The sequence below is a fragment of the Mytilus galloprovincialis genome, chromosome 3 (assembly GCF_965363235.1).
Source record: "Mytilus galloprovincialis chromosome 3, xbMytGall1.hap1.1, whole genome shotgun sequence".
Classification (NCBI taxonomy): Eukaryota; Metazoa; Mollusca; class Bivalvia; order Mytilida; family Mytilidae; genus Mytilus; species Mytilus galloprovincialis.
Genome location: NC_134840.1, coordinates 43,815,957 through 43,833,764, shown reverse-complemented (window position 1 = coordinate 43,833,764; position 17,808 = coordinate 43,815,957). Strand labels below are relative to the sequence as shown.

General features: G+C 31.7%; 1 protein-coding gene across 1 annotated transcript; it reads right to left on the bottom strand.

Annotated features, from left to right (window-relative positions):
- Positions 1 to 547: 547 nt before the first annotated feature.
- On the bottom strand, positions 548 to 17,790 carry LOC143066261 (uncharacterized). Its single transcript, XM_076239254.1, has 10 exons — positions 17,662 to 17,790; positions 14,710 to 14,737; positions 14,355 to 14,498; positions 12,013 to 12,255; positions 8,453 to 8,486; positions 4,832 to 4,844; positions 2,842 to 2,875; positions 2,394 to 2,537; positions 1,415 to 1,657; positions 548 to 675 (listed from the first exon to the last, which is right to left on the bottom strand). The coding sequence occupies exons 1-10, from the start codon at positions 17,662 to 17,664 to the stop codon at positions 632 to 634; spliced, it is 930 nt and encodes a 309-aa protein (XP_076095369.1). The 5' UTR covers positions 17,665 to 17,790; the 3' UTR covers positions 548 to 631.
- Positions 17,791 to 17,808: the final 18 nt, after the last annotated feature.

Below are 17,808 nucleotides of genomic sequence, written 5' to 3'. Positions count from 1 at the left end.
TGAGGTAGTTAATGCACACCTTTATAGCACAGTTAGAACAAAGAGATTTTACCCATGCCATGTGTTAAGATTGAATGACTCTCAAGATGCTAAGTTGGAAGATTTATTTTAAATATCAAATGCATAGCATTTTGTATGTACTTTCTCATGTACTCCGGATAACATGAAAGCTGTGATATAGATATCTGAAAAAAGGTCTATTTTTCATTGTGTTCCTTGAACTCTTTCACAAGAAGTATCAAGTTGAGCGAGCATGCTATTAAAACAAATGTATGAAATCTTCTGGGTTTTTTTTTGGTGAGGCTCGTGTTGCTCTATATTTTTTGTTTCTACATTTGGTATATTAGGCCTCTTTTCTGGTTATAATTCTATACATGTATAAGAAGATGTGGTATGAGTGCCAATGAGATAACTCTCCATCCAAGTCACATTAACAAGAAAGTAAACAAGTAACACATGTATACACAACCACCAGATATTTGGAGAATGTGTATATATTACTTACACAAATTTAACATACAACTTTCAAGTATAAATATTAAAAATATTATAGACTTAGTCTTTATTTCAAATATATTATTATTCAAAAGTCACTAAATTGTCGAAACAGCAACGTATTAGCTTGCTTTGGTCATTTAACACCTGGATTCATATCAGTCATTAAAACAACAAACTCTGAAAAACATAAGAATGATTAAATTACTTATAAAGGAGAACAATATCATAAGTCCTATACATGTAGATCAGGTTAAGGAAGCTGTTAAATCAAGAGTTCTAAATGATGAAGTTGAAATCATCTCTTCGTAAATTTTACGGACACCATCACGAGTTGGTTGACCGTTATGGAATAACCGTTTCACAAATGATATCGGATATGTTCCTTACGTCATAACTACAATTCCCTTCCTTTTCATAAATGTGACCTACCGAATTAGACTATTTACCGGATTTGTTATCTCATAAGCAACACGACGGGTGCCACATGTGGAGCAGGATCTGCTTACCCTTCCGGAGCACCTGAGATCACCCCTAGTTTTTGGTGGGGTTCGTGTTGTTTATTCTTTAATTTTCTATGTTGTGTTATGTGTACTATTGTTTGTCCGTTTGTCCTTTTCATTTTTAGCCATGGCGTTGTCAGTTTATTGTCGATTTATGAGTTTGACTGTCCCTCTGGTATCTTTCGTCCCTCTTTTAAGATTATTCAAACGCAATTGAAAAAAAGATGAAACTTCAGAAAACTTAATTATGGAAATATAAACATGTAGAAATTTTAGTTTCGTTAAATTCGAAGTGAAGAATCGATAACATATGCCCCAAAATGAAACACAAAACAATGGTAAATATATAATGGCTGCAGCAAGTCCCTAAACCGTTTGCCGAGCTTCAAATCGAGGCATTTTATATTTGAACATACCATTATAACAAATAGTTCCGTTTTTATCTATGTCAGCTCTCTTCATTAACTCACTGACATCCTCTTGTGATAACGTCTCCCCGATAGAAGTAAGGGCTTCGGTTAGTTCTGAGGCACATATTCGACCATCACCATTTTTATCAAATACTTTGAATGCCTCTTGAAGCTCTGATTTCTCGTCTGTATTTAAAACCTGGTCTTTCATCATTTTCATGAATTCTTTGTGGTTAATTTGACCGTCATCTATAATAGAAATTGGTCTCCTCTATCAGACAATGTACAATTTTAAAAGAAAACTAGTTGCTAATATCTTTTTTAATTATGTTACGTGTATATGTTTTGCATATTTTTTTGTATACATGTATTATACCAAATTGCATCATGATCTCAACATTTAGTATGACACATATTTAATGCTTTGTATTTTTTTCCCCAGCCTGGTTCTGGTTGCAAAAATGAAATTTGCAATTGAATCTAATAGATGCCCACATCATCAATTATTCGTTTTGAATGTGAAAGAAATATCTTCAACTGGACGTTCAGCAAACAGAAATCAATCGGTACATCGTGGTGCTGTGAAATGGAGAATTTACAAAATTTATATCAATGGGCAATTTATTTAAACCTAATTTGATTTTCCTTTACATTTCGAGAATATACTTTTTCAGTTTCATTCTCCATCTGCCGGCCATATTGGTTGGTTGGTCGACATGAACAAAAACATATTGGGTACGCATGTTTTTTAGTGACAAATTCATGAATCGTGAATAATGGTCAACACATGACGGCAAATCAAGGTATATTTGATTTCAAGTAAGTCATCTAAACAAACATGGACAGATAAATAATATATATTAAGTCGAATATCTTTTTAAAGTGTATTGTGAATAAAATAAAATAGTCAATGTTAAGCAGTTCTAAAAGTTTGGGAAAACAGTTTTTTTTTTCAAATGATATTTTTTTTTTGTCTTAGTCTTACCATCAACATCTACTTTTTGAATCATTTCTGATATTTCTTTTTCCGTTGGATTTAATCCTTCTAATCGAAGAGCCAATCCCAATTCTTTGGCGTCGATCTTTCCATCGCCATTTTTATCAAACCAATTGAACACACCGGTAATATCTACAAGAAAATATTATATGTCAATCCCAGGACATTATTCCACTACGTTATTATGCTACACACTAATGCAGGCAAATTATTTAGACTGTATTTCGATATCATAATGAATATAAAAAATAGAAGATGTGGTATGATTGCCCCTGGGACAACTCTCCACCGGAGACCGAATGACACAGAAATTACTTATAACAAAAAATACTATAGGTCACCGTATAGCCTTCAACAATAAGCAAAGCTCATACCGTACACCAAATAGAATTATAGTGTGTTTAATATTATCGGAAAAAAAGAAGAGATAACTTACGTTCACGTTGGTCTTCTGTCAAGCCTCGTTCCGCCTACAAAAAAGAAAGGTACATCGGCTTAATATTATTAACATATATATTGTTTATCTGACATACGTATACATGTATGATGCATTTTCAATGTCCGACGGAAAATTCTATTAAGTAGTAGTTTCTTCATTTTTATATAAAGAAAGAAGAAGATTTATTTTGCTTTATTTGCCAAACGTAAAATCGTAAACGTAATACAGCGCATGTGTAATGTATAGTTGAATATCTGTATGGTTTCAATCATATATTATGTTTAAGGTCGCTTAGACACTTTTCTAAACAGATAGGCAGTGTGTTATATCTTTTAGTATAAACGGCGACTTTATTCTATATAGTGTTCTTAGTACAAAAATGAGCACCACACATATCCTACATCATTAACGAAGAGATTTTAGAGAATCACAAATCCGTCCTTCTCTCCTTTTGTATAAAAAGGATCATAAAAATCTCCCATCTTTATACAGGATACCTGGATACAAAAATCTTTACAAATAACGGTATATAGCCGGATTGTTCGTACAGACATCTTTTACCACCATTATTTCTACAGTTGAAATATTGTGAGTGATGAGGTATATTAAAACATCGATGTCAAAAAGATGTGGATTCTCAACAACTTACGATCTACTACATTTACAATTTTGATGTTATATCAAAACCTTTGATGCTTTTACAGTTGACATTCAATTGAAGCACCTCATCGGCTCATGGATTCCAAATCTGAATTTTTAAATTGACATTATAGGTGTTGACTTTGGTCGGTATTTCAAGGGGTACTCATTTTGCACCAATGTTTGCCGACTTGTTTTTGTACTCATACGACGCAGAATTCATTTTAAAGCTCTACAAAGACTAAATGGAAAGACATTTTTTATAGTTCTTTCGATTTTATTTTCAGGTATGGATTAGGTTGTCACTTAATGTCTCACATTCCAATGAGTGGTCCCATGTCATCTATCCCAATGAGTTTCAGATAAAATATGCTGTCAAAAGTAAACGGACTGCTTCGTATATTGATCTTTTCCTCGACCCTGACACTGATAGATGACTTGGAGTGTCTTCAAACTAGATTCTATGACAAACGTGCTGATTTCAACTTTCCAATTGTCAACTTCCCATTTATCAGCAGTAACTCACTTTCAGCTTCATCGTATGGCGTTTACATTTCTTTATTAATTAGTTTCGGTCGTATATTTTCACATTTTAAAAATTTCTTTAAAAAAAAAAAACGCTCAAACAAAGTAAAGATCATCCGATTCCCTCGTTTTTGTATGGTTACAATTTATAATTTTGCTCTGTTCAATTGAGTTACGATACTTGAACATTGGTAAACTTCTGTCGCCTGCTGAGAATACAAACTTTAAGTTTGATCATACTGATATGATGAAATTAGATTTGAAAAGAGTTTCTCTTCAATTAACTTATTTTTTTATACTTGTGAAGAATGAGGACCTAACAGATTTTGGCCTTTCTAGTTTTCTAATCCAACTTACATACCTATACAGCTGGTGTTGCATTTAGAGTAAAGTTTGAATCAAACTTAAAAAATGAAGACATATAGTTGATTTTGAAAGATGCCGAAACACGGATATCTGAGGTTGATTAAAACTTGAGAAAAGAAGAAAAATACGGAAGAAAAAACGATTAGTTCATGGAAATTAAATGTAAGATAAGAACATTTATTATAGCAAAAGATGTCTTTGGTCAGAAGTTTGAAGAATTTACATCCAACGTTACAAAATATCAACGTATAGATTTAATGTGTATCTCGTATGTAATGTTTTTGTTGAATGATCTTGAATGTATTATGAATATTAATAATTAAACTACTTACCATGATTTAGAGTTGTATCAATTTCAATACTAGTAATCGATAGTAATGTACTTGTTAAAACTTAAAATGAACAAGTAACCTTTTCACTCAAATAAGTACAATTTCACACACACGAAACAATATACAGGGACAGATAAGCTGGGAAGAAGTCAATCATGTGCATTTAAACATGTATAGATCATTGTTTATATGGTCGTTGCTATTAACCGAACTTGTTTACGAAGTGACGAAATCATATATATACGTATATGTGTGGTAATGTGGGATTCAGTCTTATCTACCGATATCGAAATTCATTGTATCTAAGAGGGTGATAACTGGGTTGTTTTCTGTAAATATTTAAAATGAATTTATGACTCGTTGAGGTTCTTTGTTTATGTAAGTGCGATATGCACCCTTCGTAAAAAATTCAAAAAATATAAAACTAGAAAATCTTTGAGAAGAATCTTCAATTTCATACTATAGCGCCTTTCATTTTTTATGCCCCACCTACGATAGTAGAGGAGCATTATGTGTTTTCTGGTCTGTGCATCCGTCCGTTCGTCCGTCTGTCCCGCTTTAAGTTAAATTTTTTGGTCAAGGTAGTTTTTGATGAAGCTGAGGTCCTATCAACATGAAACTTAGTACACTTGTTGCTTATGATATGATCTTTATAATTTTAAAGCCAAATTAGACGTTTGACCCCAATTTCACGGTCCACTGAACATAGAAAATGAAAGTTAGAGTTTCAGGTAAAAGTTTTTGGTCAAGGTAGTTTTTGATGAAGATGAAGTACAATCAACTTGAAACTTAGTACACATTTCCCTATGGTATGATCTTTCTAATTTTAATGACAAATTAGATTTTGTACCCAATTTCACGGTCCATTGAACATGGAAAATGATAGTGCGAGAGGGGTATCCGTGTACTTTGGACACATTCTTGTTTTACATTTAGTTATGACACGGTCCATGTTTTGCCTTTGTAGATCTCATAATCACAATGTGAAAAAAGGGTGCACTGTTGGCTACTGACCAATCTGTTTATCAAAATTCCATATTTCAATCAATAATGGATTAACGAAAATTGTGGATATAATATACCTATGAATAAAGGAGGTTACAACCCATATTTGCTATGGCACAGTAAAAAAAATAATTTGATATACAAAACTATCGAAATTGGTGGATATCAATTGGGTACTTAAGACACAACGATCCCATTACTATGGAGCCTCATCTGTTTCACTATTAGTAGTTGTTTGTTTTATAAAAATGTAAATGCAATACATTTAAATCAGTTTGCCTTAGAAAGCGTTTAAAGTACAGATTAAAGTTGTAAATACATGACACGCTAGTGATCTTTAGTCATACCTGCTCCATTTGACGTTTAAATACGTCATCATTTTCTTTCTACGTGTATAGTTTGAAATGGATATAAAGAGTGACTCAACGACATTTTTTTCAACAAAGATGAACTAAAAATATGTCTTTAAATATATTAATATAACAAAATTATTTCAATTAATATCGTTCTCCGAAAAAGTCCATGGAGAGCGAAATGTTTTAATACAAACAGAAGGTCTGGGATCTAGTCTTTTTTCGAGTGATTTGATCTTTCTTGTGTGACCATGTATTTTTTTTCTTCTCTCGGATGAATTTAATATGACCAAAAATGGTTTCATAGGTTTCATATCTTGTAAGACGTGAAATACGGGCGATTGAACTTATATATATACGCAATCATAGAAGGTTTGTTAGGTTTTGTTATATAAATGTTTTATCAACCCTTTATTATTTTGTGTTATAAATGTTCAAAATAGCTTTACAATGCATTTAATTCAAAATTTAAACTAAAGCTATTTTTCATACAAATACATGACGACTTATTAGAAACATATGCTAATTTCCTTCTCTAGATTACAGTTAAAACTAGAAAGAGTCAATTTTTAAGCCCAAAATGCCTTCTTTCTTATTCTCATTTTTGTTATAAAACCGAACAATTTTTCCAAAAAGCTAACTTTTTAGTTATAATGCTTTTGAAGAAACCCCAACAATGTGAAACACTGAATTGTAATTGAGATACAAGGACACTGTGCATCATTTGTGCTCAAAACATGTACAAGAGTATTCAGAATAAGACGAACAGTAATACTAAAACTTTTATACGCACGAAATAGCAGTTTATTGATCTCATCGCATGTGATATCGCTCGAAACAAAATAATCTGCACCATATAACGCCTTAGACCGAGAGTTTCCGAAAGCCTCCAAATAAATCGATATAGACGAAAAAAAAACAAAAATATATAAACTGGAAATTTAAAGACAGAATTTGTCATTTATATAAGGGCCAATTTATGTATGTTTTGTTGACACATTATTTAAATGTACTTATAAATAATTGAGTATACACTTTCATCAAAGATGGTGCAGATATACAGACAAAAACACCAACTTTATGATAGTATTTCTGTGTAATGAACTAACTTGCTGGCCTCTCCAATATTCATGTATCTTCATTATGATAACAGGCGGTTAAAAGCATTTTTTTGGCTGAAGATACAGGACTGTCACATTGTGATACAATGCATGTTTTCCATCTTATTCTTTTTTTGTGTTTTTTTTTTTTATTTGTTTCTGCTTTTTTGCTGCATTTTATTTTGTTTCAATTCTACTTTGTTTAAATATATTTTGTCCCGTCTTGATGGAGCCTAAATTCTTAAACGGGTTTTGGCGAGGGCAGAAGCGTCAAGAATTTGTTTAGGTTTGTGGTTAGGTAAATTTGAGGGGAACCACTCATGATTACTAAGTCATATTTGGTATGCACTTGCATTAACAAAAAGTTAGCATATTCTATTCCTATGGAAATCATTTGAACTTTACCTTCAGTCAGAATTCATTGACTTTCATAATTCTGCATAATGAGATTGAGAATGGAAATAGGGAATGTGTCAAAGAGAAAACAACCCGACCAAAGTGAAGAAAACGGCCGAAGGCCACAAATGGGTCTTCAACACAGAGAGAAATCCCGCAACCGGAGGTGGGCTTCAGGTGGCCCTTATACAAAGAATGTGTACTAGTTCAGTGAAAATTTACGTCATAATAAACTCCAAAAAATAAACCAAAATTGAAAAAAAAATACTAACAAAGGTCATAGGCTTCTGACCTGGAACAGGCGCAAAAATGTGGATGGGTTAAACATGTTTTGTGAGATCTCGACCTTTCCTCCTTACTTCTTGTCAATGTAGAATAAACTACCACAAACCAATACGCACAGTAAAACTCAGTTTAATAGAAAATAAACTCATCATAGAAACCAGGACTAAATTTTGTATATATGCCAGACGCTCGTTTCGTCTACAAGAAGTCCGAGTCCGATGTAGGTCTCTTTGTATTTAGTATAATGCTAATATATTTGCCTGGTTGTTTCTCTCTTGGTTTTGTTGATTGTGTTTGGGTTCTCTCTTTTTGTGTTTGGCTGTTCATATTGTATACATTTAAAGTGAATATTTACAAATGAAAATTGGAATATTTATGCTCCTACAAGAACATTGTATTGAGACATATTTCATGCAATCAAAGATAGGTAGTATAATGTCTTTTTGAGTAATATTATTTATTTTATTTTATTCTATCTTATAAACAGTTTTCTTGGCTTTCAATTTAGAATCTATCAGCATTTTGTAAATACAACTACAGGAAACATTTCACTTGTGGCAGCAAAACGTGAATGTACTATGTCACTATCATTGTCTGTACACATCACTATTTATCCTTTTTTGTCATCATTTTTACAAATTCTGAAAATAAAATAACATCATACATGTAATATTGAAATATAAAAATACATTTTTGAGTAGGAACTTTAACTTTGTAGCCGAATATTGTTTTATATTGGCTGATTTTGTTATCATTGTTTATAGTTCAATAATGGGTGTTCTTTGATAATGTACCATTATTAGGCATGATCTAGGTTATTTAGGCATTAACTGTCAATAATTTATTGTTTGATGACAATTCTACTTCTGGTCTGTTGTTTGAATGAAGTTGAGATAACCAACATAATAACGTCTTATGTTAATCATATCAGAAATTATGTTAAGAAAGTATATATGTAGTTATAAAAAGTTTATCTTTTATGAGCATCAGTATTAAATGAATCGATATACAAAATCTAAAAAATAAAATTATAACGCACATTTTCAGTTTTACATCGCGATGACCTTGAGTCATTTTGATGTATTGCTATTGCCTAGATTTCCATTATGTAAATAAGTTTTGGGTTTGTAACCGATCTATAAACATGATAAATACGCGCACATTAACAAGTGCAAAATAACATTCCTTGTCGTTTGATAATTTCATCTCTTTAATGAATACTGACAAAAATGTTTTGTTTACAACATAAATTGATAATATGAAAATGTTTTGTAGTTAACTTAGATAAATATATATAAGTAAAAAATCATTTTTAATGCACACGTTCCGAAAAATTGTATAAAGCATGCGGAAGAATATCTCAATAACGTTTTGCGACACTACCGGCAAGGACCGGTAACTCTGTGATTGTTTTTGCGGGAAAATATGATAGCCTACTCGTGTCCAATCTTTTAGAAAAATCGATTTTTTACAGAAAAGTGTCCACCATGCACTTACATTGTACTATTATTAAAATTGTAGAATAGAATGATATATAAATGGGTGGAAATCATATATTCTGTAAATGTAACTGTTATTTTAATTTAATGTATAACAACAAATCAGTGTTGTATCACTACAAATTGTTGCTTCGTTTGTTTTGTTTGAATTGTTTCGCAATATTCATGTCGGTGCTTTATATACGGACTACACGGATTTTTTTTTCTCATTGTTGAAGTCCTCATGGTGTCCTTTTATTGCTAACATCTAGACCATATGATCTGAAGTGGATAGTTGTCTCAAAGGCAATCGTGTCATATTCTTTTGAATGCTATATAAGTATACATGGTTTTGACAGAGAACTAGAATCTATGGCAACTGACAGAGCGGTGTATTTCAATGTTTAGTGTTTACTAGATGAAACCTAAAAACAGGTTAAAAACGTAGTATATTATATATTTATACACCCTTACTTGAATCGATAAGTTTTCAGATTAATATCATGTGCATTGATAATAATTATGGCACATTCATCGACAGTCAGCGTCGATGGATTTTTTTCAATTATTAGAATCAAAAATTCAGAAAGACACTTTTTATTTGTTTTAGGCATAAAGCATCAATAAAATTGAGAAAGGAAATGGGGAATGTGTAAAAGCGACAACAACCCAACCATAGAGCAGACAGCAGCCGAAGGCCACCAATGGATCTTCAATGTAGCAAGAAACTCCCGCACCCGAAGGTGTCCTTCAGCTGGCCCCTTAAAAATACGATATGAAATTGAGAATGGAAATGGGGAATGTGTCAAAGAGACAACAACCCGACAAAATAAAAAACAACAGCAGAGGGTCACCAACAGGTCTTCAATGTAGCGAGAAATTCCCGCACCCGGAGGCGTCCCTCAGCTGGCCCCTAAACAAATATATACTAGTATATATGTAACACTCCCAAACGTGTCCTTCCCCCCAAACGTGTCCGATTCCCCCAAACGTGTCTTTTCTCCCTAAACGTGTTCGAAATGTACAATATTCCCCAAACGTGTCCAAATTCATAACCCCAAACGTGTCCGATAAATGTTATTCACCAAAACGTGTCCAATATTTAACGCCAGAACGTCTCATGTCTTTTAGCGTTGATACATGTATCGCCTAAATAACGTTTACGGCAATTTCATGATGGGGACACAGGTGACAAAGTTTTCATTTAATAGCTTTAGTTAATTAAATGTAGGTTTTTAAAGAATATCATAATTCAAAATTTAATCTGTAATTGTTAATCAATTTTTGACTGAAATTGTTTATTGTTCAGTTGCAAGTATTTCAAACTCATTTAGAGCGAACCTGCACATAATTATAGAGTTGAATTAATCGGTGACTTTGTAAATTATTTTGTACTTATAAACTCCGATGATGCTTTTTATATTTATCCGAATATTGCCTGGCGGGCGTTAAGCAGCTTTTTTTAAAAACTTTTGTTAATAGTTCTCCATCTGAATTTGTGTGTATTTCAAAAACTCATCGAATTATAAACTGGTTATCCGTTTTTTTTAAAATAAATTTTAGGTTTCCAGCATCACTAAAGACACACGATCAAGAGACATAACGTCCAGTGCCAAATATTTCATGCATTGGTTTTATAGCTTCTTTTTATTAATATGAATGTTATGTGATCAACGCCGGTTATTAGTGGTTACCGTAATTGCAAATTTAATTTGTACTGTAAAAATTTACTTTCTAGACTGTTGATAGCGTATTGTCCAGTTGCAAGTACTCTTGCATATTTAGAGCGAAATAGTTTTACATTTGCTGTATAAATTAACTTTAGACTGTTGATAGCGTATTTCCAGTTGCAAGTATTTCATGCATATTTAGAGAACATACATGTTTTAATGATTTTACTGTTATATACTGTTTAAATTATCTTTAAACTGATGATTGTGTATTGTCCAGTTGCAAATATTTCATACATATTTAGAGAGAACATAGGTTACAAGTTTTTGTTTTTTTTTACATTTGTACTGTATATATTTGACTGTTGATCGTCCAGTTGCCGGTGTTTCACAATATTTAGAGAGAACATACAAATTTTAATGTGCAGAGAAAGGGACACTTTCGTCCGTTAACTGTACAGTTTAACTAAACATGTTTGCTTACAATTTACATACAACATAGCCGAAATGACGCCCCCACTTTTACCCAGTTTTTTCGGCCGGTTTAAAAAAGTACCTTATCTATATTTTTAATGAAATGGTAAAATTAGTATACGTTAATGGAATAGCAATAACCAAATAACGCTTGATATGGACACGTTTTTGGGATTGGACACGTTTTGGGGTTTGTTGAAAAATGGACACGTTTGGGCGTTTATACAAATCACACGCTTTGGCGATGTTTTTAACTAGACATGTTTTGCAGTTCAGTGACGTCAATGTGGACACGTTTGGGGGAATCGGACACGTTTGGGGGGAAGGACACGTTTCTGAGTGTTACATATATGTTTACTGGTACAGTGATAATGGACGTCATACTCCGAATAATACACAAGAAACTAAAATTAAAAATCATACAAGACTAACAAAGGCCAGAGGCTCCTTACTCAGGACAGGCGCAAAATTGCGGCGGGGTTAAACATGTTTATGAGATCTCAACCCTCCATCAAATCTGTTTAAGCAACAATTGTTATACAAACCTTCATAATTGACTTTTCCATCTCCATCCACATCTGCCTCTTTAATCATCTCATTAGCTTCTTCATCGGTCAATTTTTCACCAATATTGACCATCACTTTTTTAAGCTCGTTAGGATCTATTTTGCCATCACTGTTTTTGTCAAAAATTTTGAATGCTTCTCGGAGATCTTCCACTGGATCACTGTTTTCCATCTTTTTCCCCATCATTTTTGTAAACTCGGCAAAATTAATTGTTCCACTACCTGCATGAAACATTATAGATATTATTCAATTTATTATAGATCTGATTATTTTCACACTTGTTCAAATGCAGTATTATAAAAACAGATAATATTATTGTGGTGGTATCTTTATAACATTATTGATTTATCATTATAAGTGGTATCCGTATTATAATTACCTGGTATAGATTTATCATTATGGGTATTATCTCACACTGTATCGATTTATCATTATTGGTGTTATCTTGATAACTGTATCGATTTATCATTATTGGTGTTATCTTAAAAACGCTGTATCGATTTTTCACTATTGGTGTTATTGTGATAACACTGTATCAATTTGTCGTTATTGGTGTTTTTTGTTTTTTTTTTGTAGTATACATACAGTCAGTATTGCAGTATAATTTGCATAGCACCATGTTTTTTTTTTTTTGTTATTGGAGTTTTCATTAAGTTGTTTTTTTTGTAATATCGTACTAGTATTACTGTATACTAATATATTCGTGGTTATGAATTTGTTTAATAACTGTATACAATCCATATAATTTGTTATTATATCTAAAAAGTAATTATAAGTATAAGAACTGTATGGGAAATTGCACAACGTTTGAGGACCCTGTATGAATTTGTAGCGCTAACTGCAAGTCAAAATAATAAGAAGCCGTCGTCTGGTAAAAACTGGAGTAGCCAAAAGATTCGGTTGCAGTTATAATTTAGACATATAAAATATATAACCACAAAAAGACTTGTGTCGTAACACATGAAACAAATGAAGCATAGTCCCTTATAGAAAATTAAACAGTATTTGTTTGTGTTTGGGACTTTTATAAACCATTACACAGTCTACTTGTTTGGGACTATGAACTATAATTACACAGAAAGCTTGTAATGGCTATTGAACAGTTTTATTGTTTGGGATTATAAAACATCACACAGGATATTTATTTGGGACTATAGAAAATTACACAGTATATTTGTTCGGAACTATAGAACATTACACAGTGTACTTGTTCGGGACTATAGAACATTACACAGTATATTTGTTCGGGACTATAGAACATTACACAGTATATTTGTTCGGGACTATAGAACATTACACAGTGTACTTGTTCGGGACTATAAAACATTACACAGTATACTTGTTCGGGACTATAAAACATTACACAGTATATTTGTTTTGGACTATAGAACATTACACAGTATATTTGTTCGGGACTATAGAACATTACACAGTATATTTGTTCGGGACTATAAAACATTACACAGTATATTTGTTCGGGACTATAGAACATTACACAGTATATTTGTTCGGGACTATAGAACATTACACAGTATATTTGTTCGGAACTATAGAACATTACACAGTATATTTGTTCGGGACTATAGAACATTACACAGTATATTTGTTCGGGACTATAGAACATTACACAGTATATTTGTTCGGGACTATAAAACATTACACAGTATATTTGTTCGGGACTATAGAACATTACACAGTATATTTGTTCGGGACTATAGAACATTACACAGTATATTTGTTCGGGACTATAGAACATTACACAGTATATTTGTTCGGGACTATAGAACATTACACAGTATATTTGTTCGGGACTATAGAACATTACACAGTATATTTGTTCGGAACTATAGAACATTACACAGTGTACTTGTTCGGGACTATAAAACATTACACAGTATATTTGTTCGGGACTATAGAACATTACACAGTATATTTGTTCGGGACTATAGAACATTACACAGTATATTTGTTCGGGACTATAAAACATTACACAGTATATTTGTTCGGGACTATAGAACATTACACAGTATATTTGTTCGGGACTATAGAACATTACACAGTATATTTGTTCGGGACTATAGAACATTACACAGTATATTTGTTCGGGACTATAGAACATTACACAGTATATTTGTTCGGGACTATAGAACATTACACAGTGTATTTGTTCGGGACTATAGAACATTACACAGTGTACTTGTATTGGACTTTAGCACATTATACCGTGTACTCGTATGCGACTATAGCACATTACACATTGTACTTGATTGGGACTATATATAATATTGAAAAGTATTATTATATTTGTTTCGAATCTTACCGTCACTATCTACTTCGTTTATCATTTCTGTAATGTCAGCATTCGTTGGATTTTGCCCTAAAGATCTCATTACTGTTCCAAGTTCCGAACTCGTAATCTGGCCATTATTGTCTTTGTCAAACAAACCAAAAGCTTCTTTAAATTCTATAATATAAGTTTTTACAATTAAAAAACAATATGTGTATGGTATTTTATGTGTTAAAGATTTATGATATTGTATTTTCTTATTAATTCATTCATTAATTCTTTTCATTTCAATATGATTTCATTTCTATGAGTACTGAACAAATATTAAAGTTATGTTTCAGATAGTCTTGTTAATTAAAATTTTAATGCTTATCAATAATTGATTTACCTGCAATAGTTTCCTCCGAAAGGTTGGCCTGCAATAGAAAATTCGAATATAAATGCAAATGAAATTTTAGTCATTGTTATTATCATAGAAATTAAGCATGAACAAATTTTAGGATGATCTTGCAAGTCTATGAATTACAGTCGCAATATATAACATATAATGTAAGCTCCTCTTGTTTTTTTTATTTTTTGTTTTATTCATGTAGTGCCATTACATTTTTTGCCCACTAGATGTATAAAACAGAAGATGTGGTATGATAGCCAATGAGACAACTCTCCACAAGAGACCAAAATGACACAAATTAACAACTATAGGTCACCATACGACCTTCATCAATGAGCAAAGCACATACCGCATAGTCCGCTATGAACGAAACACAAATATGTAGCACATAAACAAACGAAAACCCCTGAATTACAGGCTACTGATTTGGGACAGGCACATACATACATAATGTGGCGGGGTTAAGCATGTTAGCGGGACTCCAACCCTCCCCTAACCTGGGACAGTGGTATAACAGTATAACATAAGAACAAACTATAAAAATTATTTGAAAAGGGCTTAACTCATCAGATGGACAAAATTACAAGTGGACTTTTCTTTTCATAATTTTATAACATATAGTTTAAAAAGCCATGTTTGAAAATCTTATAAAATCATTGTTATTTTTTCATTGTGTTTTAAATAAAAAAAAAATGCCGGTGTTAAATATATGAAAAATCATTTCCTGCCAAATTTTTAATAGCTTATATCTTGAAAACAAGCTCACGAATCCTTAAGTTTTTCTGATTTTTAGTTCCTTCATTTATATATCATCATTTTTTTTTAAAAAGCTTGTTATTTTAAAACAGAGTAGCTAACATCCTTAAAGTCATTTGTTCAATTATATCACTGTTGCAATAAAAAAGTTTTCAAAAAGGCTTTGACAAAATCCATTGCTAGTTAAATGACAACACAGATGTGTGTGACTGTCATCTACATGTCGTTCGAATTTGTGTCTAGTCATTCATCTGTGTAAAGGTGATGAGCGGTAAAGCATAGTTTCTTACTTAGTGGATATTAAAATTAACAAGCAAATCAATTGATTATTACATATCTTAACTAAGGCACCAAGAAGTACCATCATATGTAATTAATAAAGAACAAAATATAAGGGGACCCACAATAAAACACTGTGTATGCACATAGTACGCACATTCAAATAAACAATTTGGAACCGTTTCAGTACTAAACTAGATATTCCTGCTTTTTATAAAATTACAATTTATGACTAAGACCTTAGTGTCAAACTCTATCGAATGCATTGCTCATGTCAGAAAACAACAAATATTTAATTTCAATTATTGTAAGTGTAACCAAAATGGTTAGAAATTGAAAACTTTTGAACAGAGACTGCCAAAGAAAAGCAATAATCGCGAAATCTGATAGAGGAAGGCAACCTTTTTAAGTCCATTCGCTATAACAACCATATACAATACCGGATATTCAAAACATATAAACACTAATTTGACTCTCTTTTTCATTTACGTCTTTGAGTTCTACAAAATATGACTATTTCAAATGAATAAAGATATATGTGGGGTAAACGCTAATGAGAACTGTCTCACTGTCACATATAACTAAACGACGTCCAGAATTAAACAAACTTTATGTTAATTATCTATGTTGAATTAAATTTATTGTCATAAAATTACATGCCATATTTACAGAGAAAATTGATATTTAAAATCACAGATATCTATTATATATAATAAACAATACATACATCGTAAAATAATAGAAATCAATTTCAATGGCAGAAAGCATTTTAAATGTAAGCCCTTTACAAAAAAATCGTTAAATAAGTTAAAGCATTTTCATTAATATTAATTATGAGAATTCTCGCCAATTCAAATAAAAGGGGGCATAGGTCTGTCTATTTCGGCAAGTGGTACGATGTAGAATAGATTCGTAGTGACGAAACAACTCTCAAATTATCACAGAATTCATATAAAAAGCAAACATAAGTAAAAACAAAACAATGACAATTAAATGACTGCATATGTCCCCACTTGGTGTTACAAAGGTTGGAATAGAGGTGGTGGTTATCTTAATATGTTTATTTCATACTTTCTAGAAGAGTATACATTTATACGTATATAACTCCTATGACTCTTGCGAATTGATTATTTATATATTTTTAATAATATTTGTAATTTAATGCATTACAATTAAGTCCCGTTCCTCCAGACTACATTTTATACATATCAGCTTTCTACTTGTAGATATAATCAAATATGAGCCATAAGTGGCGCAAAGTATCAGATAAACTGTTTATACAGTGTCAAAGAACTTTCTGGTGAGTATACAGTATTTGAAACATATATCCATTGTAAACTGAATGTTTGTAATTTTTTATTTACGGTTATTCATAACTCTATTTCATATTTTTGTTATGCTTTTGTTTTTGGGGGATGATGTGCTGTAATACAATGAAATTATTGAAATATAAACAAAGGTTTTGAGAAATTAATATGATTTAATACGAGATAGAAATGTCCCTTGTTGTTGAAGTGTATGGAGAGAAAGAGAGATTTGTTATATTTGACGAAAATTGTATTGAAACAGCAAGGTCAAAGGAATCTAACTTTAATCTACATGTAATCTGGTTTTATTCCTTGGACTCGCAAGGCTGGAATACTTGAACACTTGATTTTTCAAAGAATTGAACAGAATTCTATTGGAATGAGGAAATACGATCTCATGATAAAGAAATCTGACCTTTCGGAATGTTTGCAGTACATATCTGAAATGAATGAGATTCAACATGTAGCGATTTCCTTAAGTTGCAAACAAATTAAGTGTCCTATTTTTGTTGAAAACATATTTAATGATTTAATCTTCTGTCTTTAGTTACTTGAAATTACCAATTTTTGTTGCATATCGACATATTTTAAATAAATTGACACTTACCATGTTGATACCCTAAACTCCGAAAAAAATCTACTTCCGTTTTGTAGTCAAAAACAACGTTTAAACATTCAAATACCATTGGACGAGGCGCTGCACGTTTATATATTCAATATACAACCATTTGTGAAATATTATTTGTCCTTTTTC

What these genes read in the sequence shown, in the direction of transcription:
- LOC143066261 (XM_076239254.1), bottom strand. An exon ending in TTCGGAGGAAACTATTGCAG is followed by an intron (nt 14,499 to 14,709) that starts GTAAATCAATTA and finishes CTTATATTATAG; the next exon opens with AATTTAAAGAAGCTTTTGGT. An exon ending in TGGAAAAGTCAATTATGAAG is followed by an intron (nt 8,487 to 12,012) that starts GTTTGTATAACA and finishes TTTTATTTTCAG; the next exon opens with AATTTGTAAAAATGATGACA.